The sequence below is a fragment of the Schistocerca cancellata genome, chromosome 8, assembly GCF_023864275.1.
Source record: "Schistocerca cancellata isolate TAMUIC-IGC-003103 chromosome 8, iqSchCanc2.1, whole genome shotgun sequence".
Lineage (NCBI taxonomy): Eukaryota > Metazoa > Arthropoda > Insecta > Orthoptera > Acrididae > Schistocerca > Schistocerca cancellata.
This window is the reverse complement of record NC_064633.1, coordinates 329,723,642-329,748,910: the sequence shown is the minus strand read 5'-3', so window position 1 is coordinate 329,748,910 and position 25,269 is coordinate 329,723,642. Positions and strand designations below refer to the sequence as shown.

Here is a 25,269-nt window from a genome sequence, read left to right as displayed (position 1 = left end):
GACCTCTCGTTGGGCAGACCGTTCACCGGGTGCAAGTTTTTCGATTTGACACCACTTCGGCAACTTGCATGTCGATGGGGATGAAATGATGATGATGATTAGGACAACACAACACCCAATCCCTGAGTGGAGAAAATCTGCGACCCAGCCAGGATCAGGACCAGATGAGATGCCTGTAATATTCTACAAAGATTATGTGAAAAAACTTGCTCTCCTTCTAGCCTTTTTTAAACAGTATTTATTACAAAGGTTTCAGAAATGTCAAATATCTTGAGAAAAAACTGCATACACACTTGAATCTTATCAGATCCCTTTATTAGATAGAATTTCTTGGTCCTCTTCCTTTGTGAGTTATCCGATTTTGTCCTCGCGCTTTATTTCTCTTCTTCTTCTTCCACTAACTTATTTAGGTTCTGCCTTTTTAGCTCAACTGACCCAAGATCCCAGTAGGCTCTACGTATATTCTCTCTTGCTCAGTAAACTTACTCGTGCACTGTCGCGGACATTTAGAGCAATATTTTGGCTTCACATTTCTTGCAAGAACTTCGGAATTCTGGGTAGAAATATATGCCCTACCGTGCTGTTAATTGAATTTTCTTTGATTTCTTTTCCATTCCTCTTTAACCGCTACCGTTTTTGGTTTTCTTGTTTTGTTACTACTCTCAGTACCAGCATTGTCACCTGCAATTTCCCCTTCCTGATGGTGATGATATACTTGTGCACTAATGCATACTCAGTAGTTATTGTTACATTCTTTACATGGGACGTTCCTATTGTAGTACTTCCTACTGAAATATATGCACTAAGAACCAGGTTCTAATACTTACAAGATTCCATTAAATTCGGTTCCTTATCCAGTCACATTTGAACCATCCTTCTTCCTCTGGATCCATAGCACTCCTGTCCTCCTCCGGTAGCTGAGTGGTCAGGACAACAGAATGTCAATCCTAAGGGCCCGGGCTCGATTCTCGGCTGGGTTGGAGATTTTCTCCGCTCAGGGACTGGGTGTTGTGGTGTCCTAACCATCATCATCATCATCATCATCATCATCATCATCATCATCATTTCATCCCCATCGATGCGCAGGTCACCTGAGTGGCATCAACTCGAATGACCTGCACTCGGCGAACGGTCTACCTGACAGGAGGCCCTAGCCACACTACATTTACATAGCGCTCCTACTTGGTAGTAAACCCATTCACAACTGAAACAATATTTACCTTCCTTGCCAGGAAGTAGTATTTCATTGTTGTCACAGAGCGACGGTGACAATGCTTCTAAAGAAAAGTAGTGGGAAAAGCAACTTCTAACAGTTATGTTATGATCAGAGAAACGTAAGAACTGTCCGTTTCACAAATTAACACTGCATCCAGTGGTCTAAAAACATATCAGCTCTTCTGTCTGTCTGATTCTTACTATTTTTTGTAAAATGTAGATACATTGATGACTAAAATGGAAACCACATATGATAGAGTTACACTTGTTTCATCGTAACGTAGGTCTTGATTTCGTGTACCTTGAGGTACTAACAACTCAAAAGTGGCAAAAATATAGTTACGTCTGTCTGATCCTAAATGGGTGAACTGTTCTTCCCATGTGGAACGGGGAAGGGGGGGGGGGGGGGGGGGGGCAGTCAGTGGAACTAGAAGTACCCTCTGTCACACACCTACCTGTCACTTGCAGAGTATTGATGTAGACATAGGTGTAGTATAGGTCTAGATGCTGAAGAAGGAACCTCTGGTTCGGAAAGCCAGTGTTTGTGTCACATGTTTCTGTTTCTGCATATCTACTACTATAAAAGTTCCTCTCTCTCTCTCTCTCTCTCTCTCTCTCTCTCTCTCTCTCTCTCCCCCCCCCCCCCCCCCCCCCTCCTACGAACATAAAAAGAAAGTAGCAAATGAAATAAAGTTCTAAATTTATGTTTGAAAACTTAAAATTATTTCATTTGTCATTTTACACAGTGATAATTAAGCAATTTTGTGTTTTATTGCTAGGCAGTGTTGAATATGAAGCATTATGGTGGAGCAAATGCAAGACAGAGTGATATATTCGGTGCTCAAGATGCTGTCGTGAAGATAACGAAGAGAATCTTCAAAGTAAGTTAAAGTTGACATTTTAGTATGCAAAAACATGACCTAAGTGAGACAAATACTTGGATATTTTTTGCAGTGTTGTTCTATTGGTGTGGAAAAAATGCCAGAAGAGAGGAAATACTGCAGTATGGGAAGGTTGATTGTGTGTGCTACAGCCCAGCACCAGAATTACTTCATTGCGCGCGCGTGTGTGTGTGTGTGTGTGTGTGTGTGTGTGTGTGTGTGTGTGTGTGTGTGTGTGTGTGTGTGTAAAAAGGAAGTTTAAGAAGGAAAAGCAAATATTTTAGGTGACAGTGTAGTTTAATTTGAATAAAATGTTTACCCATTTTTTATTGTTTACAAAGATACAGCTGTTAAAATGTAACCCCAACAAGTGCTGATACAAAATGTTAAGCAAAGGCAAATGATGAAATTCAACGTTAATGTTCATGAATTCCACCTCAGACTTCAGTGTAGTTTCAAATTCTGTTGACAACACCACATGAAGCTCTTCATTGCATTCTTTTGAGGCCAGCAATCTTCATAATCTGGTTGATCAGTGTGTCTTTTGTGTTAATTTTTTTTGTAGACTTGGCCATTTGACCATTACCACTAACAAAGTGTGAAAGGGGGTCAGGTCGTCGGATTTTGGTGTCCAAGAAACATCATTTCTGCTGATCCCTTTAATACCATTTACTGGTGAATCCATTTCACTTGTAACTGACATGAGTGATCTGATGAAAACTCACATGCCTTTGTGGAGACACATTTTCGGGAATGCTTCTTTGTAAGCAAGTTCTGTGATGTGATAAGACGATCAGTTGATTCAGACTATTGTGTTAATGCATCGTCTTATTAGGTCCCCATTACCCAGATTTTCCTGAAAACAAGCTTCCAGCACTGCTGGAAGTAGTTCCTTTGGCTACGATGATCGGTATGTTCTTGCAGCATGATGGGGCCCCTGCTCATTCTAGTCACCAGACGCCATATAATTTAATGTAAAATTCCTTCTTAGATAGATTTCTGGAGTAAATGGTCATATTTCTTTGGCACTAAAGTCTCCAGACCTTACCCCTGCAGATTTTTACCTGTGGTATGGTTGAAAGGTGACATTTAAAAAGAAAAAAAAGTAAACACAAGAGATGAACTGATAGTTTGGATTATGAATAGCTCTGCCTCATGAAAGAATGCCAAGTCAACCTCACAGGGGCCATATGTGGTATAATAGGAAGTATCTCTGACTCACAACTGCAGTCTTCTCGTTGTTCTTCACCATGATACTGGGTGGCGAAGTAAAGTCTGATCGGGAGCTAAGACTTCCTACTATTCAGTCTTGCTCACCTTGTTATTTCAGCACACTTGCCAACCCCTTGTGATTGAACTTTATTTCTTGAAGTACCACAATTACTGCTGGAAGTTAAGAGTACAAATCCAGCATCCAGTTCTCAGAATAAATACGATGCTTCTGACAATCAATGTGTTGATACTGTACTCTTGTTTACATTAATTATGTGATACAAGAGTGATTTATCATTTGGAACATCACAGTTATATTGACAAGGACAAAGACCAAAAACAGTCTGTCTTATTTAAGATTCCAATAGAGTCCATGTATATCCAGTTTTCTTTTGTTCCTGTGACATCATAGGCATCGTCATGGCCACTCTCCCTGTATGGTGTGCACTGTATCTTCAAGGCAAGAATCAACAACATAGAATAAACCACTTGATCAGCAGGCACTGGATGTGGTACAATGTTTATCATTGCCCTGGCTTGCAGTTACATTGTATCCATCCATTTCATGATACACTATGTAATCAAAAATATCTGGACACCTGGCTGAAAATGACTTATAAGTTTGTGGTGCCCTCCATTGGTAATACTGGAATTCAATATGGTGTTGGCCCACCCTTAGTCTTGATGACAGCTTCCACTCTTGCAGGCATACGTTCAGTGAGGTGCTGGAAGGTTTCTTGGGGAATGGCTACCCATTCCTCATGGGTTGCTGAGGAGAGGTATCGTTGTCAGTCAGTGAGTCCTGGCACAAAGTCAGCGTTCCAAAACATCCCCAAAGTATTCTGTAGGATTCATGTCAGGCCTCTGTGCAGACCAGTCCATTACAGGGATGTTTTTGTTGTGCAACCACTCTGCCACAGGCCGTGCGTTATGAACAGGTGCTCAATCATGTTGAAAGATGCAATCTCCATCCCCGAATTGCTCTTCAACAGTGGGCAGCAAGAAGGTGCTTAAATCATCAATATAGGTCTGTGCTGTGATAGTGCCAAACAAAACAACAAGGGGTGCAAGCCCCCCCTCCATGACAAACACAACCACACCATAACCCCCCCCCACCCCCACCTCCAAATTTTACTGTTGGCGCTACACACGCTCAGGTGACATTCGCCATACCCACAGCTTGCCATCAGATTGCCACATTGTGTACCGTGATTCATCACTCCACACGTTTTTCAACTGTTCAATCATCCAATGTTTACACTCCTTACACCAAGCGAGGCATCGTTTGGCATTTACCGGTGTGATGTGCGGCTTATGAGCAGCCGCTTGAACATGAAATCAATGTTTTGTCACCTCCTGCCTAACTGCCATAGTACTTGCAGTGGGTCCTGATGCAGTTTGATATTCTTGTGTGATGGTCTGGATAGATGTCTGCCTATTACACATTATGACCCTCTTCAACTGTCGACTGTCTCTGTCAGTCAACAGACGAGGTCGGCCTGTATGGTTTTGTGCTGTACGTGTCCCTTCACGTTTCCACTTCACTGTCACATCAGAAACAGTGGACGTAGGGATGTTTAGGAGTGTGGAAATCTCGCATACAGACGTATGACACAAGTGACACCCAATCATCTGATCACGTTTGAAGTCTGTGAGTTCTGCAGGGTGTCTCACTCTGCTCTCTCACGATGTCTAATGACTACTGAGGTCGCTGATACGGAGTACCTGGCAGTATGTGGCGGCACAATGCACCTAATATGAAAAACATATGTTTTTGGGGGTGTCCAGATACTTTTGATCAAAGTGTAGATGCACATAAGTAAAACATATACCCAAACAGTATATTAACTAATTCATTACAAAAATTAACTTTTTACAATGGCAATCATCATTCATTGGCTCAAAAAAACCTTATGTATCACATCACTTCACCAAGGTGATACATTACACTCACAACCCACAGTGGGATGCATAGTGTAGAATTAGATGTAGAACCAATACTGAATGGTCTGATCCACAGTGTGATGAACAATTTTATGACCTGTACTTCTATAAAGGGAATCATACCCTTTATTGATATCTTCTATGCTACAGGAGAGTGACACCTCATGAGATAATTGCAAAGTGCGCCCCCTTCCCCTCCTCCGTGACCTATGGCCACCTCCCCAGTATATCTCGCATCTTTACCATTGTTACTAGTCACCATGTTGCCAGAGCACCTTACAGTGGACATATTACCCTTATACCTTACATTATAGCAGTGCTATTGAAGAACTGTAATCATATGAAGGCTAGTGTACTCTGCTAAATGAGGTGATAGTAAACAAGTTATTTTTATGTAGGATAAGGAAGACCATTGATAAGTGACCCTTCCCAAACAGTGACGAAATCTTCTCGAGTGATCAGCCAAGTGGTGGTGTCATCTTGTGGCAATGTTTTGATAAGTTTTGTACCCATCGTCTTCAAGCTAAACAGTTTCCCACCCTGCATCAGTATTTCATGTTATTGTCACATGCAGTATGACCAGTGTAATTTAAGCCAATTAACTTTACGAATTCAAGAATTTAGATTAAACAATGTGGTATGGTTGGTAAGGGTTTGCTCTCACTCACTTCCAAAGAAATTAATAACTAGTCAGATGGTTGATATTGTAGGCCAAGAAACATATCTGGTTTTGTAAAACCAATTTATCAACAAAGTTGCTGTAGTCCTGGATGCATGGTAAATACCATCAATTTGTTCGAAAGAAAGGCACAGTATTTAGATAGATCATCATCTTTTGGTATAGAAGGCTTTTGTTAGCATGTTAACATATTCTAGTTAGTCGACTGTTAACAGTATCACCATTATCATCATCATCATCATCAATGTCGTGTAATTTCTCAGACAGTCTTGAAAAATTAGAAGAATGTTCTAGCACATTGTATCATTATATTGAAAATGTGAACACTCGTTTATTTTTCTTTGAGAATTCTTATATTAACAGCTTTTATAAGCTAGTATAAGGGTGTATTGATTGTCTTGGTTTAAGAATCATTAAGAATGTTGTATACATGGAAGTGATCTAGAGACACAGGTAGTTTACAGATAGATTATATAACAGTATGACAGAGGTTTCAGAACCAGATTGAAATGAAAGACATTTCCAGGGACAGATTGGGACTCGCACCATAATTTATTGTTTATGTACTGTAGATTGAAACTGAAGAATTTGCAAAAAGATAGTAAATGAAGGAGATGGGATCTGCACAAGTTGAAAGAGTCAGATTGTGGAGAGTTTAAAGGGAAACATTAGGCAATGATTGCAGCAGGGGAAAGAAATATGGACAAGGCAAATGAGTAGCTTTGAGAGATGAAGGCAGCAGAGGATCAAATAGATAAAAATACAATGTTTAGTAGAAATTCTTGGATGTCACAGGAGGTGTTGAATTTATTGATGAAAGGAGGAAAAATGCAGCAAACAAAGCAGGCAAAAGAGACCACAAATGTCGTAAAAATGATATTGACAGGAAGTGAAAAATGGCTAAACAGGAATGACTATAGGACAAAAGTAATGACATGGAAGCATATACGATTAGCGAAAGATAGATACTGCCTATGTGAAAATTAAAAAGGCCTTTGGAGAAAAGAGAAACAACTATATGAATATTGAGAGTCCATATGGAAAACCATAACTAAGTAAAGAAGGGAAAGGTGAAAGATGGAAGGAGTGTACAGAGGGGCTACACAAAGGAAATAGCTTGAAGGCAGTATTATAGAAAGGGAAAAGGTTGTAGGTGAAGATGAGATAGAAGATACGAAACTTTGAGAAGAATTTGACTGAGCACTGAAAAACTTAAAGTGAAACAAGGCCCCCTGGAGTAAACAGCATCCCTTCAGAAGTGCTGATATCCTTGGAAGAGCCAGCATGACAAAACTGTTCAACCTTGTGTGCAAGATACAAGAGGGGGGAATACCCTCAGACTTAAAGAATGTAATAATTCCATTTCCGAAGAAACCAAATGCTAATATGGGTGAATATTACCAAAATATCAGTTTAATATTGTCATGGTTGCAAAATACTGATGCAGATTATTTACAGAATAATGGGAGAACTGGTAGAAGCTGACCTTGGGGAAGATCAGTTTGGGTTCCAGAGAAGTGTTGAAACATGGAAGGCAATACTGATCCTATAACTTTACTTAGAAGATAGGTTAAAGAAAGGAATACTTACATTTATAGCTTTTGTAGACTTAGAGAAGCTTCTTGACAATGTTGACTAAAATACATGATGCACTGAAATTATGAAGGCGGCAGAGGTAAAGTACAGGAAGCGAGAGGTGATGTACAACTTATACAGAAACCAGATTGCAGTATATGTGTGGAAGACATTAAAGGGAAGCAATGTTGGAGACGAGAATGAAACAAGGCTGTAGACTATCCATGATATTATTCAGTCTCTACATTGAACAAGCAGTAAAGGAAGCCAAAGAAACAAATTGGGAGAAGGAATTAAAAATTCATGGAGCAGAAATAAAATCTTTCAGGTTTCTTGATGGCATTATAATTCTTTCAGAGACAGCGAAGGACTTGGAAGTGCAATTGAAGGGAATCGACATTCTTGAAAAGTGAGTATAAGATGAACATCAACACAAGCGAAACAAGGGAAATGGGAAGTCGTCAAATTAAATCAGGTGGGTGGTGCTGAGGGAATTATATTAGAAAATTAGACATTAAAAGGAGTAGATGAGTTTTGTTATTTGGGCAGTAAAGTAAAATGATGGCTGAAGTAGAGCAATTGTTAACATGGAATATAAATTTAAGTGTTAGGCAGTCCTTTCTGATGAATTTGTCTGGAGTGTAGCCTTTTACAGAAGTGAAATGTGCACAGTAAGCTGTTCAGCCATGAATAGAAGAGAAGCTTTTGAAATGTGGTGCTATGGAGGAATGCTGAAGATTAGACTGGTAGATCAAATAACTAGTGAGGAGGCACTGTATAGACTTCTGGAGAGAAGGAATTTGTGGCATAACTTAACTAAAAGAAGGGATTTGTTGACAGAACACATTCTGAGAAATTAAGGAATTATCAGTTTAGTGTTGTAGGGAAGTGTGGTGATGAGGGAGACCAAAAGACAAGTATGGTAATCAGGATCAAATGGATGTGGGGTACAGTAGTTACTTGGAGATGGAGAGGCTTGCACAGCATAGAGTAGCACAGAGAGTTGCATCAGCCCGTCTTCAGATGAAGAGTGCATCATCATCATCATCATCATCATCTGGGTATAAAATCAAATCGTTACATTTTATTAAATTAAAATTGGAAATGTAAAGTAACAGCCTGTGAATATAAACTGTTAATGACAGTGTTTTCCAGTATGTGCCTGTGGTTCATTGTCAGTGCTTCTCATGACTGTAGAATGTGCTTCTTGTATTCAATGTGTTGTACATACAAGCAACAGTAATTCACGATTCACAAAGTATTGAAATGTTTCTGAAATGCACATTTGTTTTCAAGTAACTACTGATGCTTGTATGGTATAGACTTCCAGTTTTCAATACAGTGTAGATTATTGTGAAAGAAATGAAGGGGGGGGGGGGGGAGAAATTTAACTGACAGTTTTGTTTCGAAGGATAGAATTTTTGGTTAGCTTAACAGAAGTGACATACATGAAGATTCTACATTGCAGTTATTTGAAATGATAAATGTAAATACAGAATTTACATTCTAAAACTGGGTTTTGTTTCTTAAGCAAAAAGTTGTGGAGCTGTTATTGTATTGCCTTCCAAATTAATTGGCTAATTTTCCCAAGGTTTCTAAAGGGAACTATTATATTATATGAGTGCAGTATTTGGGAAAGGTTTAATTTTTTTGTGTATATTTATAAAATATTTTGTTGTAAATCACATGAAATTTTAGTGCCCTTCTGTTTTCATATGGATTTCCCACCTGTTCACAAATCTATAGAAAGCATTAATGAATAACCACATTCAGTGTTCAATTACTTAATTTTATTTAAGGTGTAATCTGCAGTATGTGTGTTGCCAAATCAAGCAAAAGAAGAGTCAGGGAGAATGAATGTGTAACATAAATGTGTCCGGATGTGTACTGGTGATAGGATACAGCAAGTGTCCCAGATCTTTATCACACGCGAAGCTCCTCTGCTTCTTTACGGTGAAATTGAGTGGCAATGTAGAGTCTGATTGGCAGCTATGGCTACCTATTATTCAGTCCAGCTCACCTTGTTACTGCTGCACACTTGCCAATATCTTCTGATCAAACTTTGTTTCTCGAAGTGCTGCAATTACTGCAGGAAGTTAGAATACAATATCCAGTTCTTGAAATAAATACAATACTTCTCACAAACAACATATCGTATATTGTACTCTCCTTTACAGTGACCACACATTTCGAAATTACTCCGTTATTTGGAACATCACAAATACATTGATAAGGATTACTTCAAAAAATGGAGTGTCTTATTTAACTGATTATGGTTGAGTAACTAGATAACAAGTTTTCTCTTGTCCCTTGTACGTCATAGGCATTGCTAGAGGTGCCCTGCCTCCATGGCTCACAGCATATCTCCAAGACAGGGCCCCGACGACATCGAATAAACCACTCAACCAGCAGGTGCCACGAACGTGGTAAGGGATCTATTGTCGTTACAGCTTGCAGATATGTTGCATCCATTCCATAATGCATGTACTTAAATAAAACATACCAAAACATAGGTTATACTAATTCATTACCAAAATAAACTTTTTATAGTGGTGATCATCATTTGTAGTTTCGGTAAATGCTTCTGGAATACGTCAATTCAGCAAACTGATATGTTAAGACTACAGATTCCTCCTCTAATGGCGAATGATGATGTCACTACTGCGAAACACCAACAAACAATAAACATTCAAAGTTTGAAACCAAATTAAACCTTCTTAACTAAAAGTATTAATCCACATTTATTACATGTGGAATGCATCTCAGTGAATTATAAACTGTTAATCATAGGCTCGTATTTGCCTTAACTGCACTTTAAGTTTCTTAACACTTTGATTAGGCAGTTGTTATTTTGCTATTGACATGGAACCTCAGGTAAGCAATATGGATCGTTGAACCATTTTAAAATATTTCTTCGTTTTTTCACTTGAAGTATTCATTTCTAGGACCTACAATCAAGTAGCCATTTAGTCTAATCATCCAAATTTCATCTAATCAGATACATTTCTTCCAGAATTCAGGCTTGTATAGCCCAGCTCATTCCCTTTTGTAAAACACTGGATGTGTGCTACACTTTTGGCAAGAGTGTGAATATGGGTTATAATAACAGATATAAGAAGGGTTGAGAAACAGGGAGGATAGCCAAGGTACTTTAGGAGGAGAAGAAAGAAAGGAAAAGAGAGACTAAGGATGTTAGAAAGTAAGAAAGAAAGAAGATAGATACCAAAGACTGATAACCATTCCCCCTCCCCATCCAAGGGATCCCACCGTAGGAGGTTCTTCACCTAAGGGTTGGAAACTGAAGATGTTTGCCAGTTCGGCAGAACAAGCTCCAATGGCTTCTCCTCACCAGGCCTCAAAAAGTGGTTCTAACACATTTCCATTGATGACAAGTTGGGGGAGTAGCAACAGGACACAGTAGTCACCTTTTCCTTCGTAAACTCCTCATTTAAATTAAACCAGTTCCATGGACTTAATCACACAAACCTTCCACAGAAAATAAGTATAAACCTAACCTTATCACTTACAGAGATTCCTCTGAGAGGAATATATGAAACTCTACAAAACTTGGAAAGGTAAATTAGGATATTACCCAGTGTAATTGTTACAGAGAATGCATCATCTCTTGTTATGAAACCACTTTCCTAGTCAGACATTTTCGGCTTTTCTAGAACTGCCACCAAATCAAAAGAAGAATCACTGTTTTGAACAATTTACAACCCTTTGTTGTCAGGCATTCTGTTATCAATTACCCATCTTTCCAACCCTGAAGAATAGCATACAAAGCTCTGACACTTGCCTCTTTCTTGTGTCATCTTTAAATTAGCATATGGAACAGATAAACAGACTCAAGTAAATTCATCTACTTTGCTGCTTTGGAGATACACCTCTTTCTGCAGAAAGATTATCTTTATGTTGTTGTGGTCTTCAGTCCTGAGACTGGTTTGATGCAGCTCTCCATGCTACCCTATCCTGTGCAAGCTTCTTCATCTCCCAGTACTTACTGCAACCTACATCCTTCTGAATCTGCTTAATGTATTCATCTCTTGGTATCCCTCTACGATTTTTACCCTCCACACTGCCCTCCAATGCTAAATTTGTGATCCCCTGATCCCTTCTTCTAGTCAAGTTGTGCCACAAACTCCTCTTCTCCCAATTCTATTCAATACCTCCTCATTAGTTATGTGATCTACCCATCTAATCTTCAGCATTCTTCTGTAGCACCACATTTCGAAAGCTTCTATTCTCTTCTTGTCCAAACTAGTTCTTGTCCATGTTTCACTTCCATACATGGCTACACTCCATACAAATGCTTTCAGAAATGACTTCCTGACACTTAAATCTATACTCGAGGTTAACAAATTTCTCTTCTTCAGAAACGCTTTCCCTGCCATTGCCAGTCTACATTTTATATCCTCTCTACTTCGACCATCATCAGTTATTTTGCTCCCCAAATAGCAAAACTCATTTACTACTTTAAGTGTCTCATTTCCTAATCTAATTCCCTCAGCATCACCAGACTTAATTCGACTACATTCCATTATCCTCCTTTGCTTTGGTTGATGTTCATCTTATATCCTCCTTTCAAGACACTGTCCAGTCCGTTCAACTGCTCTTCCAAGTCCTTTGCTGTCTCTGACAGAATTACAATGTCATCGGCTAACCTCAAAGTTTTTATTTCTTCTCCATGGATTTTAATGCCTACTCCGAACTTTTCTTTTGTTTCTCTTATTGCTTGCTCAATATACAGATTGAATAACATCGGGGAGAGGCTACAACTCTGTCTCACTCCCTTCCCAACCACTGCTTCCCTTTCGTGCCCCTCGACTCTTATAACTGCCATCTGGTTTCTGTACAAATTGTAAATAGCCTTTTTCTCCCTGTATTTTACCCCTGCCACCTTTAGAATTTGAAAGAGAGTATTCCAGTCAACATTGTCAAAAGCTTTCTCTACGTCTACAAATGCTAGAAATGTAGGTTTGCGTTTCCTTGATCTTTCTTCTAAGATAAGTCGTAAGGTCAGTATTGCCTTACGCGTTCCAACATTTCTACGGAATCCAAACTGATCTTCCCCGAGGTTGGCTTCTACCAGTTTTTCCATTCGTCTGTAAAGAATTCGCGGGTCGTATTTTGCAGCTGTGACTTATTAAACTGATAGTTCGGTAATTTTCGCATCTGTCAACACCTGCTTTCTTTGGGATTGGAATTATTATATTCTTCTTGAGGTCTGAGGGTATTTCGCCTGTCTCATACATCTTGCTCAACAGATGGTAGAGTTTTGTCAGGACTGGCTCTCCCAAGGCCATCAGTAATTACAATTACAATTTAAAACCTGGTTCCTAAATCTCTGTCTTACCATTATATAATCTATCTGATACCTACTAGTATCTCCAGGATTCTTCCATGTATACAACCTTCTTTTATGATTCTTGAACCAAGTGTTGGCTATGATTAAGTTATGCTCTGTGCAAAATTCCAGCAGGTACCACGAACATGGTAAGGTGACTGTTGTTGTCCCTGCTTGCTGATACGCTGCATCCATCCATTCCATAATGATTATGCACAAATAAAACATGCAGCCAAACTGTACACTATACTAACTCATTACAGAAATAAACATGGCAAACATCTCGAAACAGTGCAGCAAATGCTTGTGTGACACATCACTTCACCAAAGTGATATGTTACACTAACCAAGAGATGACAAAAAAAAAAAAAAAAAAAAAAAAAAAAAAAAAGAAAAAAAAAATTGCTAATGCAGAATAATAGTTTCAAAATCAGTATAAATATGGGTTCAGCATAAACCATTTAGGTTTCTCCAAGGTCATGACAGCAGAGTCCAGTGCAATCCCAATGGGGGTGGAACCAGTTCCTAGCTGAATGAGACATATTTGGATAGTACTTCCATCGCAGACCGAATGATAATTCCCAAGACCGAAAGAATATTATATTGTATACTGAAAGAGTAGTATCTGTTGGTTGAAATGAGCAGGCAAGGCTTACCCATATGTAATAGGGAAGATAACAGATTTTCTAGCATAAAAAAGTTAAGTGAAAATACACTTTAAAAACAAAAAAATTTGCTGTGGAGGAGTTATGCAAAGTGGTCATACAGGTATTGGCAGAAATGCAAAACTGTGAACTCTGGTGGCCAGCGGCCGAATGTGTGATGCTGCAGCGCAATTCACTGCTCAGATGGCAATGATAGTTAACAGGGGACAGCAGTGCATAAAGTTACTGCAAATTTCATTCTGTGTACCTAATTGGACAGTAACCATGCTGCACAGACAGGTGTGTGAACAGTATATGCAGATGTCAGCATTTGATGGAGGATGTGTAGTTGGGCTCACAGAAGCTGATTGGAGTAATTGGCGAATCACTCGACATTTGAATCAGAGGGATCCAACTTTTTGATTATGTTGGTAGGAGTGGGTGAAACATGACTGAATACAGTGTCAAGAAGGAAGTGGGCAACCTAGAGAGATGACAGAATTTGAGCAATTGTCAGAGAGGCACTCAGAGCCCCAGATTCATCATTATCATCAATCCAATGTGCAACTGGTGCTCCAGTGACAACAAGGACCATTAATAGGTGGCTCTCAGAAAGGGCTGGAATCTCATTCACTGGAGTGGAATTGTCTTCTGTGATGAGCCTGGATGACTAGCAAAGATGATGTCTGGAGATGCCCCAGATAGCAGTGGGATACCATCTGAGTGTCGCCTGCAATACAGCCTCCTGATAATTAGGAATGGTGGTCTGGGGTGCCATTTCATTTCATAGCAGGACCTCTTTTGTTGTCATCCCCGGCACCTTTATAGCACAAGAGTATGATGACAATATTGTATGCCCTGTTTTGTTGTCATTCATGGCGAGCCATTCCGGGCAGCTTCAAGAATGCTTCTGGTCACCAAATGCCACTAACACACCAAAACTGATATATAACAATGCCAACCCCATTGAGAAACAAGAAAAGGCAGGAAAAGAAGAAGAATAATTAATTATAAGGTAGTCCGGATAATTCAGTGACTGATGAAATCTGAAGTGTTCTGACATTTGTCCACAGAATCGTGCAAAACTACCCCAATAGGCGAAATGTGAATATTTCTCACATTGACTGTTAACTGCAAATGCCAGTTTATCAAAACAAATCCCCCTCTTGTCTATAAACACAACAATAACATCGAACCTTTGCCTTTTGCGAGCAAAAGCTGTACTGCAAGATATGCAGGTATTCCTCGGAAGTGGAAGGTAGGAGAGAGGTACTGTCAGGAGTAAAGCTGTGAGGGTGTAGTGTGAATCATACCTGAATAGCTCAGTTAAGTCTTTTCTTTGGAAATGCATGCCTCTTTCTCCCAAGTGAGGGTTGAGCTCTATAGTCTTCTGGACTGCCAGACATAGACAACTGTTCTTGGTCTCTTCCTTCATGGTGGTATTTGTACCAGTGTATCAGTCCTTGACGAATATCTTTCAACCCACTTTGCACATGTCTACCTTTCAAACACATATATAACAAGTTTAATACATCTCCTTATCCTTTAGCCCCTCTGTCCCCATTATTATATAATGAAAGCAGTAAGTTCTCATCTGATTCACAATCAGATTATCCAAAATCTGAATGTTAATCAAAGACTCCATCTACTCTTGGTCTTCAACAATATTTGGCTAGAATGTTGTTTCCTTCCGCAATGATGAAACAGTATCGTCATCTCATTTCTTAAACCAGTGAGAAACACAATGTCCATTGGACAGCTACAACTGATTAGCCTCACCAAAGTGCTGTCTGAACTGCTTGAGAAGATGGTAGCCCAACAAGTATTCTGGGTTCTGAAATTGGGGACCATTTTGTCCCTCTTTCAGTATGGTTCCCAGGAGGGATGATCACAACTGACCATTTGGTAAGGTTGGAAACAGATATATGACAGGCATTTTCAAACACTGACGTGTTAGTGCAATGTTTTTACACCTACACAAACATAAGACATCACTTGGTGCCATCATATTGTACTTGCCCTTCATGAATGGGGCTTTTAAGGCTCCGTACCGGTCTATATTCATCAATTTTTATCCCATGAGTTGTCTCGGGTTAGAGCTGGTACACCACTTAAGCTCCCCATGTTGTGTTTTACACTCTTCCTCATCACCATCAATGTGCTAGTGACCTCTATCTTATCACTGCTCACTCCCATGCATATGATGATGAATTCTGTATTCAGTGTAGCTCCTAATCTGTAGCCTTGTCTCAAAGCCAGCTCCAAGGCACAATCCAAAGGGCCTCCACTTAGACCCTTTCCCATGGCTTCCAGTTCTCTCTGGCAATGCATTTGTTGTAGTATCATGGCCCATCCTAACCCAAAACTGTTGTTGGTTCTGGTCTTGACCTGATTGACCTATAATGGCTCAGTTGCATCTTTATCTTCGAAATTGTCGGATCCAATCCATCATTGTAGGCAGACCACAGACCCCTTCTGGACTAGGCCCATAGACCGTCTCCTTGCCCGACAGAGGATTTCCCTCTTCAGTTACAATGGTAACAATACTTAAACTCTTGCTGAATTATGCAATCACCACCCGAGAATTTCCAAATAATCCAGTATACCAAATTATTTTTGCATACAAGAGGTGTTGAACCCCCCCCCCCCCTTCCAACAGCTGCTCTCAGGTAGGACTATCATTTGAACATACCTCAAGGCCTTCTGCCTAATCACCTCACAAGTTCTCCCAAGTCCTCACCTCATGATTAATACCCAGACCATGAGTTGAAGCCAATATGTTTCAAGAACATACAGGTTTTGGCATCTGTTCCTTCATTTCTTCAAGAGTATCAGGGTGCTACTGTCATTTGCACTGACAGCTTTGAAACAATGTATAGGATGGGATATGCTTTTACGTCTCCCACTGTTCAGGAGCAGGATCTGTTACAGAGAACGTGTAGTGTTTTTACAGCAGAGCTTGTAGTTAATAACAGTGCCTGCATTTCTTTAAACAGACCTCCTTTGACTGTACTTGAATATGTAGTGAGTCAATGAGCAGCCTGCAGGATATAGATCAATGTTACTCTTGCCAACATGTGATATCCGCTATTCATGACTTTCTGACCTTAGTCATACTTGACCATACCTCCTTTGGTCATTGTGGTGGTTCTCTTTTTTACGTATTGGTGTGGTTGATATTTATATTTATATGTTATGTAAAGTTGGAGTTAGTATTATTCTGCCTGCTTCACAACTGAGAAATTATTTAAGTTATTGACTCTTATGGTACTTCTTGCAGTTAGTTTCCCCAACAAGCTGTTTTTATATCAAAAGACACCACCAACACACAATATTCCAGATTTACAGCTGCATAATTTCTTTTGTTAAATTGCTATGCTGAGAAGATTCTCGCAATCTCTGTTAAGCGGGGATCTAAAAAATTTACTGTAATCACGTTACATGAATATGGTTCAATATTGGAAAAACTGACTGCTACTACTGTTTCAAAAGAAGAACCACTAATCAAGAGAAATCTCCTACATTTACATTTATTTTTATTTATTTGTCACAATTAGCAAATATTAAAATATTTATTACGACTCTAGGCCGTTATCATCTAGAACAAGGCATTGACCTCCGCACCTCCCCTATAAAATCGTTAATATATATCACTTCATGAATATAGGAGTTGTTACAGTAAAACATTAGTGATGACATTTTTAAGTAATATTTGATTATATTTCGTCTAAATATTACAAGAAACTTACAAGTTTTCGTGCCTCGTAACAAAATGGCTTCTTACACTACCGAGAAACAAAAGGGAAGTGTGTGCAATCCTTTATCAAAAGGAACAGAGATTACAATAACAATTACAGATCATATTAGTTGATTACATAGTCTTTTTGATTTTTCTGCGATAATATTTATTTCGTTATGACATCAGTTTTGTTATATTTGTGAAGTTGTTCAATTTTTTTTCCCCCAGATCATCCCTCTTTTAGTGTTGTAATTGCTTTTAAACTGCTTGACACTTGCTAAGGAACAACAGCCAGCTGCTGCAGAATACCCAACCAATGATAGTAAAAGGAAATGTAGGGAGTGCAGAATACCCAACCAATGATAGTAAAAGGAAATGTAGGGAGTGGGAAGTGTCAAATGCAGCAAAGCCTGTGCATGAACACACTGTATGCATTCCAGAGTGCGCGCAGTATGGTGTTTGACGAAGGTTATTGCAGAACTGATGAGTGCGGTATTTCGTGTGGTACGGCAATAAGTCTGCACAAGACATCATTTGAGTGCTTACAATTGTGGATGAGCAGATGGACGGCTCGAAGTTGGTCAGTGTGTCACTACCGTGGCTACGGTAAAGAGTATTATAAAGCCCTAGTGGCGAAAAGGAACAGACATCTCATGCCTAGGAGCTTCCTGAAGATCTTGCAACCACTATCACTACATATCCCTGTGCCAGAACCATTTCGTGGGTATTAAATAAGGCCAGTTTGTATGTTTGAAAGCTTGTTACATGCATCCCTCTTCAACCAAGCGTGTTGAGAAAGAGTTCGTTGGTGTTGGGAGCTTGTTAATTGGGGTCAGAAACAGCTGTCCAGTGTGTTCTCCAATGAGGCCCACTTCACTGTGACAAGTGAGGCCCAGTTAGTGTGGAGAGGGAAACATGTTATGCACCACAGAATGTTCATGAAAGTCATTGTTAAGGCTTAGGCACTATGGTGTGGGCAAACATTATTCACAGTGGCCGAACACTGCTGCATATCTTTGCACAAGGTACTATTATGGTATACCGTAGTGGTATTCTAGGGAGGTTATTCTGGATCATGTCTGTTTAGGGATGCAGTAGGTCCCGACTTTCTGTATATGGATGACAATAACTGTCCACACAGGACCGCTAAGGTGTGTGAAGTGAAGATATTGAACTTATGGAATGGCTGGCTTACTCCCCAGACATAAACCCTATAGTACACACCTGGGATGCTGTTGGGAGACATTTTTCTCAACCAACACTTCCTCCCCGAACTGTGCAGTAATTGAAAACTGACTTCAGAGAGAAGTGGGACAGTATCACCAAGGACTCCTCAACAGCTAGAATAACATGCAAAATATGCATTAGTGCCTGAGGTGGGTATTAAATAAGGCCAGTTTGTATGTTTGAAAGCTTGTTACATGCATCCCTCTTCAACCAAGCGTGTTGAGAAAGAGTACTGCGAGTCCAATATCGACCTTTATGTTGGGTGACTGATGTGGGGGAAGTGTTATTTATGTCTGTGATCCTGCTTTCGCATGTGGTAAAATCTGTACCATTTTGCATTATAAATATACCTCTATTCAGTGGCGGATACGTATGGGGGCATGTGGCTCCCCCCTCTGCCCTTGCGGGCTGCTCGCATTGCCACTGTGCCGCCAATCAGCCTGCACACTATTCGTTTGTTTGTTTTGTCAGTTGACTCTACTGAATCGAGTAGTTGTACTTTCCTATGTAGCAGGCACATCCATGTCGTCGTATTCTATACGTTTCTATCTGGCACATTGATAGCTGACTTATACCTACGAGAAAAGTCACACCATTCTAGTGATCTCGATAGGTTATGGAGGAGGATCGACTTAAAGGCATAGCTCTGTTAAACACTCACCCTGACACTGATTGTCCTGTTGACAATGTAATTAACAAATTTGCCAGGAAGAATAGGCACATAGAATTCATCATTTAAGGAAGAGAACCACAATTGTAACTTTCTTATATCATAAGATGGCATTGTTTTGTGTATGTGTATAATCAGTTTAAATAAAACTTTCTTAAACTTGTTTTTTATTACGGTAAAAGTAAAGATAGCTCAAGATATCTTTAGCGCCCTCTCCTTGAGGTTTTTCTGTATCTGCCACTAGGGCTATTCCTCTCTTTAACACTTTCACTGTAACAGGCTGTGGGTGCAACAGCTGTGGGCCAGGCAGCCTCTTGTCACATAGAGTTCCAGGGGACACTTGCCTGAACCCACCGACATAATGACCTGATCATATTTTTTACCTTGTTTTGTTATTTTTGGCGTAACTGATGTCTGTTACATTTTTGTGCCTTCTTTCTTTTACTATTGTGAATCTCCTGGTTAGGAGCCGTTATTTGCTCTGTAACTGTCTTGGGTTGTGGAAAGTTTGGCTGCGAGTTGGGTTTTTCATGCCACAGATAAGCTCTGGGAGACTCCTTGTCTGCTCTGATGTAGGTACTGGCCTGAGCTACAGACTTGTATTTCTCTTTGAATTCTTGCTTGATGTGGTTAGTGGCAGGACTGTAGACAATTAGTGTATTGAGCATAAGTCTCTCTCTCTCTCTCTCTCTCTCTCACACACACACACACACACACACACACACACACACACACGTAACAAAATCCACGTAAATCTGCTCTATTGCAGACCATTACCTTGGTACCGGTCATCCTGTGGAATGATGTACACTTCCAGTTATTGGGATATTGTTATTAAGAAAGTAGTTGAGATTAAATTAGCAAGTGATTGTATACACAGAGATGGAAGCTTTTACTTAAATTCTGTTTGGAGTGATGTTCTGTCCCTGTGTATGTAGGTGTGTGCATGTTGTCTTTCGGATGTGCCATATTGTGGTTCGTGGCTGCATTTGTCCTGTCTACTCTCTCATTGCATTTGTGCCTTGGAAATGAGGGGTGTACGCATATTGAAATATCTTTGGTTGTCAAAGACGTCACCTGGCTGCATTCCTCTAAGTTGTTTGAATGTTTTATATGCTAGGAGAAACTCAGGTTTTTTAGTTGTCAGCTAGTACAGATATATTCAGACCTTGTCTCCTGTTGTGATGTGTGCAATTTTTTCATTTCTGTGGCCATAATTTTTTGAGCATTTTTTCCACCAATTGACACTAGCCTGTTTTTAAGTCTCAGTTTAAATGTGCAGAATCCATCAGGGACAGATCTCTTTCCTGTTCATGCTGTGCCTAAGCATGCTTCTGTCTTACAGTAAGTCATTTGCTGATCCTGTATAATCATGTTTTGCCCAGAATAGGTTGTTTTTTTTTGGGAACAACCAATTTTGACATACCTTCATAAATTCTTATGGGTTCAAAAGCACAATCACACTGTAATATTCCAATTACTGAAGGTGACAGACGACTGAAAGTTGAACTGTGAATTGTTACACTCGTTTCCAAAAATTTTAAAAGGCTCCCAGTTAAAACCTTCATTATTGTTGCATTTTTCACAATACTTGTTTCTTCATGAACTCACTGCAAACAAACTGCTCACTCAGTTTTGAGTTGTCATTGTTTTAATGACAGATGTCAAATGTTAAAACAATAGTGTCATATCTTAATAATGCACTGTAGTGGTAGTTTATAAAAACTTAAAAGGCAGTCCTTTTAGCTAGCTTTTGCTTAGTAATTTGTACCAACCATTATATTCCACCTCTCTGGCAATGACAGCACTACAATTAACAGCAAAAATAGAGCAACTAATGGTAGAAGTGGTAAGGCTGGATTTGAAAAATACTAAAACCTTTCATGTAGTAAATTTTTTGATAGAGTAAATGGAAGCATAACAGAATAATTCAATATTTTTATCAGTTGTTTCCTTGTTTGCAAAGATGTTTGATTAATATTTGTAAGTTATTTATCCTGAGTGCTGAATGAAATGTGCCATCGTACCTTTTCTTTGCACATACTATATTTTTAAGAGCTTATGTGAACCTGCTAATCCTTTTTTGTTTGGCAGGATCTGAAAGGAGTTGAAAATGTATATACGCAGCATGTACCGTTACTTAAAGAAACTTTGGAAGACTTAGTGAAAGGCAAGTTGAAAGAAAGTTCTTTCCCATATCTGGGAAAAGGGCAGATAAACAAAAGGTATGGAAAAGCTATTGCTGCTTTTTAATTTCTTTATTAAAATAACCATTTCATGTGTGAAGTATTCTTAGGGGGACAGCAAAACATTGATTCCTATAAATGAAGGGAAAAAAAAAATTGGGAACTCCAAAAGATGTCATATGTGATGAACTTTGGGAGGAGAAGTTCTCAGGAGTGAAATCGACTCAGAAATCATATACAGTAATGTCCTGACTTACGCTCCCCCTTTTACAGAAATCTGGAGCTATGCTATTTGTCGTTTGAGCATCACACACTTGTAAATATCCACTCCGCACATACAGTGTTTGGATTATGATAGGTTTGGTTAATCGGGGATCTGGCTTGATTGATAGATTCTGTGTCATCCAAACAAAGCATGACTGCTTCAGTTGCATCAGACAAGAAAAGAAAATTATCATTGGAATGTAAACTTAATATTTATCAAAGGCTTCAATTCAAAAATTAAAATTTTTGATTTGGCAAATAGTTTGATCTATTGGATTCTATAGTCAGAACAATTATAACAGGTAAACAAAAAATTCTCACAGCTGTGATAAATGCTCAATCTTTAAAATGTTAAAATTATGACGTGATAATCAAAAAAGAGTGAACAATTGTCCTGTTGGTTAGAACACAGTGAGCTCTCAAGCTAAGATGATTTTTGAGAGACTGAAAGAAGCAGGTGCAGAGGCAGCCAAAGATGAAATGTTTAAAACTAGAAACAGTTGGTTTAGCCAATTTAAAAGTCATCTTAATTGGCATAGCATCGCAGAAAGTGGAGCAGTGGTGGCAAGCACTTACAGAGACTGCTTTGCACTATCCAGAGAAACTCAAGGCAGTGATACAAGAGCCAAACCACATTCATTGCAGATGAAACTGGTCTGTTCTGGAAAAAGATGCCCAACAGAACTTTTATGATGAAACTATACGACAAAAAGCAAAGACACTATAATTGGCCAAGTCCAAACCAACATGTTCCTATCAATAAGTTTCTGGTGTGGCCACATGGAATGAAAAAAGTGGAAGAACTCTTAAGAATCCTAATACAAACTGCACAATGGGATGTGAAAAGGGAGGCCAGCTACCATTTCTCAGGTGTGGGTCCAGAAAAATGTAGACAATCTTCTGTGATTCACAGTTTTGGAACAAAATGATAATTTAGCTGCTATTTTGCATGGTAGCGTGGTCCATTGTTTTCTCAACAGATCTTAGCACACATTTTCCAGCAGATGACAGTGCATAAATGAATGAATGAAGAAAAATTGTTGTTTGAACAATGCAAGGCTTTGTTGAAGTGATACTAGAGGTACAACACCAATGGCATAATGTATATGAAACTCAGCTACCAAAATGTACAACAATTTATTGTATTCGGGAAAAATATGAAGCCCAAAACCGTCAACAAGCCCAGCTTCCAGTGCTATTGTGTTGCAATACTTTACTGGGCCACCTCAAAAATCTGTGAAGCAGGGTGCACATGAAAGCAGGGTAAGCTGCTAAAGCGTATGGCAAATTCTGAAAGGTGTAAAGTGGAAAGTGTACATTCCAAGATTCCTGTACGCAGTGAACAAGGGTCGACCCGAATTGAAGGATGGAGTACTGCGAGTGGTTTTAAGGCATACTTCGTGAGGCTGAATGGTTTGTAGGGATAGTTATCTGGTCTGACGAGTTGCAATTCAGACTGAAGTACTGTACACCATCATAACTGCATGTATTGGGCTCCTGAAAATCTTCACATTCACATGAACAAACTTGTTAATCTATTGGGTGTTAATGGGGTGTGGTCTGTGATCTCGCAGTGTGATTCTTTGAAGGTATGTACTGTAACTGGTGAGATGTATCTTCATACACTGCAAACATCTATTTTGCCTGCTATATGAAAGGTGTTTGGAAATAAGACTTTACCTGCAAGATGGCGCACCGCCTCCCTACACAGAACAAGCTGTGAGAAACCATCGAGGTGTCCTCTGTGGCTATCACACTGGCAGCTGTAGTTTGGTCAACAGTTCAGCGGCATCAACATTGATGGGCTGCACAAAATAACCTTCCCTCTGTGCAAGAATTGTAACAGTGTGTCATTTTCTTCCATTAATATTAATTATCAGAGTGTGTCTACATTTGTCTGGACCCTTCTGTATAAAGAAAACTTCACACACACACACACACACACACACCCCTCAATCTCACACTTTCAGACAAGAAGAGACTCACCAAGAATGACATGTATAGTTAAGTGTTCTGAAGGAATGGATACTTGAATCATAAAATTGAGTGCGTGTTGCACTCAAAATTGGGAATGTCTGAGCAAGAGAAGCCAAGAATCACCTATCTACACAATATCCAGAAAGACAGATTCCTACAGAAAAAAGTCTTCTTCATAATGCTGAAGTCGGTGTAGGTCTCTGGAAGCAGGTGTATATTGCATTCCATCAGTGACATAAGTCACATCAGATGTCATGAACAACTGCCTCAAATACAATCATGACATGAAATATGATGAGACCAGTATTGTGGAGCAAACGCCAAGTTCCTGGGACTTTCTAATGGATTGTATTGAAATGAAAATGTTGGAAAACCTAATGTACAAGGAGGGTTTAAATTTATGCAAATATTGGGGTCTCTGGCATCCACGATGTATTAAGATTTCACTGCCTTTCACATCCTCCAAAGCTGGGAAGTACTGATAGAATGTGAGTTTCATGGAATATCAGCAGCGGGGTGAACTCACAATAGCAGGAAATAGCTGTGCCAGACCAATAATAGTTCAGTGTGGTTTGAGTCTATGGAGTGAGAACACACAACAGCAGGACTCAAAGTACCTGACTGGTTTGGCTGTCAAAATACAGTGTATGGAATGTAAAAAACAACTCAGCTGAACACATGCAAGCACACCATTGATGTGATCTACACAAGTATATTTTGATGATATAAGGATCAAACCCATCCTTTAGACAAAGCCAAACTCATAATCTTACACCTGTGAGCACGCAATAGTGCCACAACACAACCTGACATGGACTTGACTATGAAGTAGTGCTAGAGGGAATCATGAATCCGGCAGGGCTGTCTGTCAATCTGCAAGAGCAAGAAGGGGTGGAGATCTCTTCTGAACAGGACATTGCAAGGCAGCCCAGATATGCTCAATTAAGTTCATATCTGGGGAGTTTGGTGGCCAATGGAAGTGTTTAAACTCAGAAGAATGTTCCTGGAGCCACTCGGTAGCAGTTCTGGACATGTGGGTGTCACATTGTCCTGCTGGAATTGCCAAAGTCGATCAGAATGGACAATGGACATGAATGGATGGAGGTGATCAGACAGGATTCTTACGTACATGTCACCTGTCAGTCATATCTAGACATATCAGGTGCCCCATATCACTTTAACTGCACACACCCCACACCATGCAGGGTCCATGGGGTTGTGTTCACACCCATACACATTCATCCGCTCGATACAATTTGAAACGAGACTCATCCAACCAGGCACAACATGTTTCCTGTCATGAAAAGTCCAGTGTCGGTGTTGATGGGCCCAGGCGAGGTGTAAAGCTGTGTGCCACACACTCATCAAGGGTACTAATAGGCCTTCGGTTCCAATAGCCATAACAGTGACGTTTGTTTGAGTGGTTCGCATGTGCTGACACTTGTTGAATGCCCAGCACTGAAATCTGCAGCAGTTTGTGGAAGGTTTGCACTTCTGTCATGTTAAACGATTCTCTTCAGTCGTAGTTCCTGTTCTTTCAGGATGTTTTTCCGGCCACAGCTATGTCAGAGATTTGATATTTTACTGGATTCCTGCTGTTCACGGTACTCTTTTGAAATTGTCGTACGGGAAAATTCCCACTACCTCGGAGATGCTGTGTCCCATCACTAATATGCAGACTATAGCACCGTGTTCAAACTCACTCAAAT

At 39.7% G+C, this 25,269-nt stretch overlaps 1 protein-coding gene across 1 annotated transcript in view; it reads left to right on the top strand.

The window, feature by feature from the left end:
* Positions 1-25,269, top strand: part of LOC126094521 (vacuolar protein sorting-associated protein 45) — a 125,351-nt gene that overhangs the window by 96,741 nt on the left and 3,341 nt on the right. The window contains exons 10-11 of the mRNA XM_049908938.1: positions 1,995-2,096; positions 21,228-21,358. Coding sequence (XP_049764895.1) covers positions 1,995-2,096; positions 21,228-21,358 — 233 coding nt within the window. The remainder of the gene's footprint in view (positions 1-1,994; positions 2,097-21,227; positions 21,359-25,269) is intronic.